We start from the raw sequence: 10,504 nt of genomic DNA, 5'->3' as shown, positions 1-10,504 counted from the left end.
CTTATTTGTACTAACACGAGTAAAAGAATAATATACTCTAGTCGGACAACTTGAATATAAAATCAACCTGAGTCAAATATCATAATCAAATATTAAAGACGTTCGGTTAATAATACCATTATTAACATTGAACAAAATAGGGTTACAAACCTAAACAAAAAAGTTCAACACTTCTAAATCATGATTATAAAGTATTTATATCTAATTGTCAGCCTCTTGTTGACATTTCGAATACCTTTTGAAATTTCATCCCATTTTCCAGACGTTTGAAAAGAATATATCGTTCCCCACTAAGATGAATCGACTGAATGACTTTAGATAAAAAGATATATAAATGAACTAACATCATGCCACATTAAAAATAAAAATTAAAATTAAAATAATGCAAATATAGAATAATATAGTCAAGAAAACCTTAAAAGAATTTACGTGTATTATTTACACTAATAATGTATTACTTTTCGGTAGTCCAGTTACTGAAAACTTCATAAGCAAATGTAGTTTAACTTATGTGATCTCTTATGATTTATTTTTTTTTTCATCTTCACCCTCAAAAGCAATTCACGATGCTATGTTGCACATTCATGTCGCAAAGGATGCCTGAGAAATATTGACTGTGAGGTGCCAAATTTCGAACTCGGAATCTAGATTCTAATCAATCTTAGGCCTTTAATGTTACAGCAAATATTTATGGAAATTTTACTATTTACAAATGAAACACGTGCCATTGTGATAATACAATAAAAAAAAACCTTTTGAAAAGAAATTATCCAAATATATTTTTACAAAATTATTCAATATAAAAAATAGAAAATCAATAGTTTATGGTCGGTTTGATAACCGTTTCATTTTATTGTGTTTGGTGTTTAGTATTTAGTTTTTTAAAAATAGGATTGTTTAATAACCAATTCAGTTTTCTCTTTTTTGTTTTTCAAAAACCATTTTGAAATTCTATTTAAATTTCGAAAACAAAAAAAAAAGTGTTTTCAAAATTTATGTTTTTCAAAATCGAGCTTTTTCTTCTAATATTCAAATTTTCTTTCTTTCTCATATTTATCTCTAAAAAAAATTTCTCTAAATTTTTTTTTTCTTTCTAAACTTCTCTCTACAATATTTGTTGTTCATCTCTCTAAAATTTTTATATTTTAAATATTTATTATTATTGATCTCTCTCCAAATTTTTCATCTCTATATTATTATTTTTCTAATAGTTTCATTTATCTCTCTAACAATTTAATATTTTTATAATAGTCTTTTTCTAAAATTTAATCTATTATAACTTTTCTTTTAATACCTAATCTATTTTTACTTTGAAAATTATATTTCTTTTTATCGTACAATTTTCGTTCATAGTAACTTTTATTTCTCTGTATATTTATTTATTTTTCCTAAAAATTATATTTTGAATGTTGTGGTTATATTAAAATTTTCCAGTATACATTTTCTATTTCTTTCTAATTTCTTTTTTTTTTCCTTCAACTTATTTTTTCTCTCAAACTTTTTTTTCTCTAAAATTTTTCTCTTTTTGTCTTTAATTTTTATCTCACTAATTTTTTTCTAAATCTTTTTATTTATCTCTCTAAAATTTATCTTCAAAAAATTTATTTACAACTCTCTAAACTTATTTTCATGTCTCTAAGGATGACAAAATTCCCGCATGGTCGTGCCCCGTTCCAAAAATAGGAAATGCATGTCTCGACCCCGTTCGATTCCATTTTTTAAATAATTAATATATATTTATTGCTATTTTTTTATTTTTTAAATTCTATTAAAATTAATTATAAAACATGTAATTTTTCTCGAGAACATCTCTCGAACCATCCACCGCCGACTAACAATCTTCACGAGCACGAAAATGGGAGAGAGTATCCTCACTCCTACCCATACCATTAACTAAAAATGGTTACCAGGTTCTCTGTTAAAACAAAAAACAAAAAATAGTTATCAAACATATACAGTTTTTGTTTTTTAAAAACACAAAACCAAAAACCAACAACTAAAAACCAAAAATAGAAATTGTTCAAAGGGGCCCTTAAAGGCTATTCTGGTCCTTGTATATTTGGCTTTGGTTCATGTTGGTCCTTCTACTTTCAAAACATCCATTTCGGTCCCTGCACTTTTAAAGAGAGACCATTTTGATTAACTTATTTTCATTTTTATCTTATTTCTTTTAATCATAATTTTAGATTGATTTTTCACTTGCTAAATTTTTTGAAATGTAGACATAAATTTATACTAAAAAATTTTCAGTTCAAATTTTACAAATATAGACCAAACTTGTCAATTTTTAAAAGTATAGAGAAAAAAAAAGGATGTTTGAAAGATCAACAACTAAAATGAAAAAAATTAAAAGTATAATAACCGAAATGAACCAAAGCAAAAACAAACTAAAATATAATTTAAACCAAAACTATTTTAAAAACAATCTTCACATAATCACATCTATCTCTAATTTTTTATTTTTATTTTTTACAATAGGGTGGGGAGGAAATTCGAACTCACAGCCTGTTAGTTGAAGATATATGCTAATTATCACTGAACATAGTCACGTGATCTCTAAATTAACCATGTTTTTCTTCACAAAAGAACAAAATACATTAAAAACAATGTCTTGCTTTACAAAATAACAAAATACATTAAATATGAACTGGAGGACAATTTTGTCATTTCAACACACAAGGGAGAAATAAAATAATGGGTCAAAAATACATAAATGAAAAATACAATTTTACTGTCTTTTTTAATAAACCTCTTAATAATCCCCATTGTCTCTATTATGTCTATCTGTACAGTGTCAGTGAATATAAAAACCCAAATTTAAAAAAATATATATTCTTCTTATTTACTATAAATTAATTAATAATTATTAAAAAAAAAAAAGAAGCAAAGCGGTAAATGCAACCTAACGTTCCAGTTGACTCCCGCAAATAAAGCATTAAATAAATATTTCCACAATATAATATTGTTCTAAATAAGACAAAACACAAAATTAAAAAATAATTAATTTTTTCATAAAGAAAAAAAAATTTTGAAAATATTTTTCCAATTAGAAAATTTCTCTTTCTCTCTCATCTCACAAACCAGCCTCAGGGCTCTCTCTCTCTTCTTTCTCTCTCTGGAAGTGAAGGGGAAAAAACCCCTAAAAACCTTGATCTCGCCGGATTTTCTTCTCCGTCAGCGACGACGGCGGGATTCTTCTCTGTGGTTTGGGAGGACTACGGCGGATCCGATCTGGCCTAGGGTTTTCGTTTTCTGTGCGGAGGGAGGAGGAAGAGGAAGAGGAGGTTTTGTTGTTCTTGTGCTGAGTGAACTGGGGAAGGAAGAACGAAGAGTGAGGCCGAATCGGAGCAGAAGAAATGTACAAGAACCAGCTTCAAGAGCTGGCGCAGAGGAGTTGCTTCAATCTTCCCTCCTATACCTGCATTAGGGAAGGACCAGACCATGCACCAAGGTTCAAGGCTACTGTTAACTTCAATGGCGAGATCTTTGAATGTCCTCAGTACTGCTCTACTCTCCGTCAGGCCGAGCACTCGGCCGCCGAGGTTGCCCTAAACGCCCTCTCTAACCGTGGTCCCCCTCATTCGCTAGCGGCTAGGATCCTGGTGAGTCTTTTTTGCCATTTCATTTTAAACGGAAGTTAGGTTTCCGTTCTTGTTCTATCTTCTCTGCTTGATCTTCATTCCTTAGTCTTTTTGTGATTATGAATCGATTTGTTAGTCTGCGAGTTAGTAAAATTCGTGAGTAGTTTTAGGTTTTTATTCTTGTTGATGTTTGCTGTGGATTTTTGTTCTTCTTCTCCACCTCTAAGCTTCCTGCATTATTTCCGGTTTGTGCGCGTGAAAGAATAGGTAATATAGAGAAATTACACAGTCCGCGAATATCTCGGCCGGTGGTTTAGTGAAGATCCAAAAGAGATGGTGTTGAAATGATGGATTTACCTGGGATCAGCTTGGATTTTTTTCTTCTAAGCTCTGAGACCGACTTCTGATCTCTTTGATCGGCCAGAATTCTCTGATTATGTCCTACAGTTTAGGGTAATCACGCCTCTTTGAGGGGTGGTGGTTCCATGAGAAGAGGTATCTAGTTTTGTTTACCTTGTTATCTCGGAGCCAGCTGTCGGGAGTAGTCTTCTCGGGCAAGTTGGTGTAATTAATTTGCTCATTAATGGGTTTGTCGGTCGTCCAATTGTGATTTCGGTAGCTCCCAACTTTGGCCCATTTTATTTCTCCGATCTCATAAATGATTAGATGGGTATCGTAGGAACGGCAGGGACCAGGAATCCAACACGAATTGTGATAAAATTGTTGGAGACTGAATTTCAGATAGAGATGATCCAAGTAGACCAATTAGAAATTAGGAGGATATTGCCATTATCTTTGCTTCATAAAGTCTTGAGACTTTAAATCTTGGGTATGTAATTATTTCTTCCCAAGTTTTAGAAGGAATAGTTGAACTTTTCAGACTTCTTTCTTCGTTTTAAAATTTTATTGCTACCCTTTCGCCATTCGAGGAAATGTGTGCATGCGTCTCTGTCAAATTTATTGTGTTTTAAAAACTTTTGTTTATCTTGGGATTTGAAGATGGAGATGAGGAATTTCCCGTCAGTCTGGGGAATTTTTTCTCCTTGAACATCGTCGTGTTCCAATAAGATAAATTCCCTGATATGGAGCTTTACGTTCTGTACTATAGCCATAGTGATTTCAGTTGAATGAGGATTTGTTTGCGATAAGTTGCCAAAAATATCCAATATTTTTTCTGTTTCTCGTTCTGGTGCACAGCTTGGTACATTGATGTTGTTTAGGTTAGAGTAATTTATTGCTCATTACCTTGTTTTTCTTTTTTTTTTTTATTTCTTCTTGTGACGGAATACCTTGTTATTTCCTTATACTATGATTCTCTCTCTCTCTCTCTCTCTCTCTCTCTCTCTCTCTCTCTCTCTCTCTCTCTCTCTCTCTCTCTCTCTCTCTCTCTTGGCTAGTAATAACTGTTTTAATAAAGTTTAATTGGTTTAAAGTTATGAAATATGTTTCAAATTCTCTCACCCTATTAACAACTCCCAAAAAATAAGAAATAAAGATGTCCTTCATAATTCAAGAATGTTTCTGATATTTGATATAACTATTAGCAGCAGTGTTCTTAATCTTTTTCATTCCTGTAAACTTCAAGTTGTAACTTCAAGTTGTAACTTCAAATTTAATCTGAATAGATGTGGCCATGAAAAAGAGCTCTAGTGGTTAAGGTGGTAGTCTGATGAAGAAACACTTCTATTTTGTGGAGTTTCAATATGCAAACTGCAAAGAAACAGACTAATGATCTAGAATGGAATAATTGGAGCTTACATATCTAATTTTTTGTATACAACCACAGAAGTAATTTTTGAAAAAATTATGAAATATTTCAACTTTTTAGAATTCAATTGGATTCAGTTTTAAGCAGTAGAGGGCATTACAAATCCAATTATGATGTAGATGGGCTTCAAGTTGAGATTACCTCAAGTTAAATGGGATTTGCCTGCTTCCTTTATTAAAGGGTGAGAAAACTTGTTGCACCTTACCTTAGAAACTGATCATAAAATGGAATTCGAGTTGTTTCCTTTCGTCTGAAGGGTTGCAGTTTTCTCCTTACAAACTTAGGTTACAGATTTCTTCTATTTGAAGGTATTATTAACGATAATGAAATAGATTTTCTGGGCATCAGGTTTCTGAAATGAATTTTTATTCTTACTAGAGTTAATCACTTGAAAATATTAAGTACATGTCATGACATGTATTTATACCAATAATTTTTATAACTGAGTAGTATTTTCTGGTCATGTTATTCCTTGTAACTGTATGCTAAAATGTAAAACGCTTATAAGATATTATCATTGAATTACTGTAAAAGGAGAAGATTTATGAAATCTACTAATCCTCTTGTGCATAGTCTTTGTAAACTTTTCTCTTGTTCGTCCATCTCTCAAAAATGTTCTTGGTATGAATTAATTTAAAGATACTGCTAATATCTATGGATGAGCTGCCTTAGCTGAATTTTAGTTAAATTACTTACTATATTCGTCTGTTATCAGGATGAGACAGGGGTTTACAAGAACCTTCTGCAGGAAATCGCCCAAAGAGTTGGAGCCCCATTGCCACAATATACAACATTCAGATCAGGCCTTGGTCACCTACCTGTTTTTACAGGGATAGTAGAATTGGCTGGAATAACGTTTACTGGAGAACCTGCCAAGAACAAGAAACAAGCAGAGAAGAATGCTGCAATGGCAGCTTGGTCGGCCTTAAAACAATGTGAGTTTTTTTTAATGTTCACCATATGTAAGTTCAGAGCTAAAAAGAGAATAGACATCATCTTATTTTGTTTTGTGCAAGTTAATAATGCAACCCTCTTGTATATGATAGCTATACTATATCTGCTGGAACATGGAGATTGGCATTCAAAAGAATACTTTGCAGACATGTTTTGGCAGTGTTCTTTGTTTTACAGCTATTATTTCCCATTCCTATGAAAGCTATGATATCCCATTCTTGATGTGCTTCTACCATGTATAAAACTTAACGTCTTAGTTGACAATGATTTCGTTTATTATTTCTGTTTATAAAAATTAAGCCTTAAGAAACACCATTTTCACCCATACATTTCTTTGTTATATTATTTACTTTTGAAATACATTTTCAAAATCTAAGCCAAATTTTGTACACCAAACAAGTTTTTCTAAAAAAACTTGGTTTTGTTTGTGTTTTCAAGGGAGGTGAAAAACATACCAATGAAATTGTAGCAATCAAGCATAATTTTTAAAAACATAAAACAACTCATGAAATGGTTATTAAACAAGCCTAAATAGTTTGCCAAATCAGTTTTTCTAATGTGAATCTGAAAATATGAATTGCCTCTTAATAGATAATATCAATTGCTAGCATACATGATCAAAGTTCAAAGTTGCATAATTTCACTTTTAAGAAAATTATTTACATCATTATGCCTATTTATTTTATGCTCTGGTGCTGAGATGAGATTTTGTTTTAATTTTGGCTAGTGGCTAAAGAATCAGCAAGCTCTTCATCGGAACCAGAAAACAATGATGAGCTGGAGCAGATCACTATAGCTCGAGCCTTGTTGAATTATCGCCAAAAGGAAAAAATGGCTATGTCAAATCCAAATGCTACAATACCATTCCCTAAAAAACTTCAAATTCAAAGTCCAAGGCCAACTAGTCCCCAACGACCCCCTGCTCCAACATCAAAGATTCTTCCCTTAATTTGCCAAAAGGCAGCTCCTCGAAGCAGAGCTCCATTCTCAACAAATAAAATCTCCATTCCACAATCCCAAACTCCTGCATTAGAAGGCTCGGGAACCCGCCCCCAGAAGTTCAGTGCCGGAGCTGCTCTTTCTTATATTCCCGTTCCGCAGTTTAGGACATCTTGCCATGGTATTGCCCCACCAGTGACAATAAGAACAACAATGCCCGTTTATTCTGCCCCGCCACTACCACAACCATCGAAGCTACCGCCACAGCAAGTAATTCGGGTCCCTCCTGTACGAATCGCTCCACCCGTTTCTATTAGGCAAGCAGTTCCTGTTTTTGCTGCTCCCCCAGTACGGAAGGAAAATCCTCCTGTAGTTAGAAAAGAAGATTTTCCTGCTGCTCCAAAAGAAGACCCTCCTGTTATTCCCGCTCCCTCACCGCCTACTACGTCGCCTGCTGAAGTAGAACAAGCTACAACCGCAGTGGCGAACAGTCAGCAAGAAAGTAAGACATTAGAGAACCTCGAACAACTCAAAATTTGATGAGGTGGACCATTAGAAGACCACATAGGAGATTGTCGTATGGTTTTGCAGTAAAGTTAGGTTATCTCATCCTGTCCGCACCTTATTTTGAGTGTCAACCTTTCCTTTTCATCTTTTTTTGCCCTTTTTTTGGTTAAAACTTGAGTTGTTGAGAGGTGGAAAATTTAGTATCAGCATCCCTGCAGCAGCAATGCCATTCAACAGCAACTGTGTCACAACTTATGTACTTATATATTAGTATCTTTGGGCATGTTTTCCTATCGTCTCCAAGAACTCTATTGTCATTTTCATGCCATCTTTGCATCCCAAGATCGGCTCAACAAGCCCTCGGATGCATGGATATATTAGGATGTCCTAGTAACCCGGCCCGTCGCTCGGGATCCTTCATTTCCATCTTCTGCATTTCAACATTTTCATGCATATATACTTGCTGATCTTCTCTGAACAGTGATTCCAAAGATGTTCATGTTGTGGCTCCCTTTTGAATGCTATGGTTGCTGAAATTCGGGATCGAAAATTTTTGTTCGAAAACGAATGATGTTTGTATTTCAGGTGGAGAAAATGCAGTATTCTAAGGAAGAGATGGTTCATCTTCCTCAATTCATGAGCAGCTTTTCAATGATGGAGATGACAAGTAACTGATAGAGTAAAATTCCCAATTATGAATGCCCAAATTAAACTTAGGTTGGATTTTTTCTTTCAGTGTCCTAAGATCAACCTCAGGCTTAACAAACTCAGGTCACCGATGCCGAACCCGTGGGTCAACGTCAAACGCCCCATAAGTGTCTAATTGTTCTTATTAGCTTTTTGGTCATCATACTGATTGATCGAATTGGCATGCTGGTTAGTAGTGAAAATGCATACTTGAGTAGAATTTCTAGTGGCTGGAGAAATTTGAAGGGATAAATTCTTTGTTAAAAGAGATGGGTGCTTATGATTTGTACAATAACCTGTAATTAACTGTGCTTGATAGTGTTTTTGTATTTAAGAACTATGCTTATGTACTCAACATATTTCTTTGTGTTATAGCATATTGAAATCATATCAATTTTGAAAATTTAAGTCCCGTTTAATAACAGTTTTGTATTAGTTTACTGTTTCTAAAACTTATGCCTACTGTCTCTCAATTTCTTCTTCTTCTTTTTTTTAGTACAACATGTGGGGGTGTGGGATCGAACTCATAATTTAGATGTATATCATCGTTAGGCTATGCTTACTTTGGCATTATCTTTCAAATATATTTGAATTCTTAGTCAAATTTCAATTAAAAAACGAGTTTTCAAAATTTGGCTAAAATTTTAAAAACGTCTTTAAAAAGTATATTCCAGGGCAAATAAATACGCAAGACAAAGTTAAAACAAAATGTTTATCAAACCCTTTTACTTTTTGAGATTTGCCTGAGATTTGCCTGAAAAAAAAAACTCCTTAAAAATTTAGCACACGACCAATTTTAAGAGATATAAGTTTGTATAGCTTGTATTTCGTTTGAGGGTACCAAATATAGTCGTCGTTTTCTTTTTTTCTTTGGTTAGAGATGGGAGATTGAAGTATCAACATTTAAAGGGGTAATAAATACAGTTTTATCTATTGAACTATGTTCGGGTATCAAAGGCCCTAATTACATTATTTAATAAGTTAATGGTTGTAGTTGAAATAGGATTTTGAGGTCCCAAAACTAATAATGAAGAATAGTTTTCCCTTTCTTGAAAAGGAGGAAACCAAAAGATGGAAGAGTGTGTAATGATTTGGGTTCATAGTGAATGCTAACATGCATATATCATCATCATTGCCAAACCCCTTTTCTTTTATTCCTTATTTACCCATTGGCCAAAAAAAAAAGAATCTTTTTAGTCTTGGTTTCACCCATCAAATTTTTATTTAAAGTTTGGGTATAAACATTATGATCAATTAAATGTAATAAATAACATTAATTGTAGAGTTGTTTCTCTCTATTTTCATTACTCAAAAGGCTACAAATAAGTCTTAATTATAGTGGGTCAATATGATGTTTGTGCTAGATTAAAAATTACATTAGATAGTTACTTGCATTAATTGATTAGGGTTTGAATAAATGAAAATGTACTTAGTGATTTTGAACAGGGTGGTGGTTTGACAACTCTCGAGAGAAAACCTTAATTTTTTTTATTAGAGAGGAACCTCTAGTTTTTTAGTCATTCCGTGTTTTGTTTTTGTTAGAGATATGGGGATAAATTAGAGTAATTTAAACGTGCGCTTGGGATGAAACAATTTATAGTATAGTAGAAAGTGAATTTTATGGAAATTCTAATTTTAAAGATGAAATCTATCTAAATGAGGATTTGTGTCTAGTGTGAGATTTTGATGTCTCTATAAGGCTATGAGAGTATAGGATGGGAAGCCTTTGACTTTAATAGATATAGACAGAGCCGTGGATCAACTAAAAGTTAAATTTGACCATTGAATAGGAGAGCTTTTAAGTTGAAGTAGAAACCTGAGTTCGATCGTATAATTGATGATATAATTACACTTTATTTGGTTGGAAAGATTTTGTCAAGTAGATAATTGAATATGAATGTCTAGAATGCACGGAGAAATATTGGGAGACGCTTTAATTAGAGAAAGTTGGTTGAGAGCTAATATCAAACTAGAAACTAGTAAAATACTCGTACTACAATAATTTATATATCAAGTGAGACATTTTTCTTAACGATAATAGTGTTCTTAATGTTAAAGATTTATGTAT

At 32.9% G+C, this 10,504-nt stretch overlaps 1 protein-coding gene across 1 annotated transcript; it reads left to right on the top strand.

Annotated features, from left to right (window-relative positions):
* Nucleotides 1–3,061: 3,061 nt before the first annotated feature.
* LOC111020530 (double-stranded RNA-binding protein 2) lies at nt 3,062–8,175 on the top strand. Its single transcript, XM_022297225.2, has 3 exons — nt 3,062–3,602; nt 6,065–6,284; nt 7,031–8,175. Exons 1-3 carry the CDS (start codon nt 3,357–3,359, stop codon nt 7,780–7,782), a joined length of 1,218 nt encoding a protein of 405 aa, XP_022152917.1. The 5' UTR covers nt 3,062–3,356; the 3' UTR covers nt 7,783–8,175.
* Nucleotides 8,176–10,504: the final 2,329 nt, after the last annotated feature.

The sequence above is a fragment of the Momordica charantia genome (genome assembly GCF_013281855.1).
Source record: "Momordica charantia cultivar OHB3-1 chromosome 3 unlocalized genomic scaffold, Mcharantia_2.0 BLBB01000003.1, whole genome shotgun sequence".
Classification (NCBI taxonomy): Eukaryota; Viridiplantae; Streptophyta; class Magnoliopsida; order Cucurbitales; family Cucurbitaceae; genus Momordica; species Momordica charantia.
This window is presented reverse-complemented; position numbering and strand designations above follow the sequence as displayed.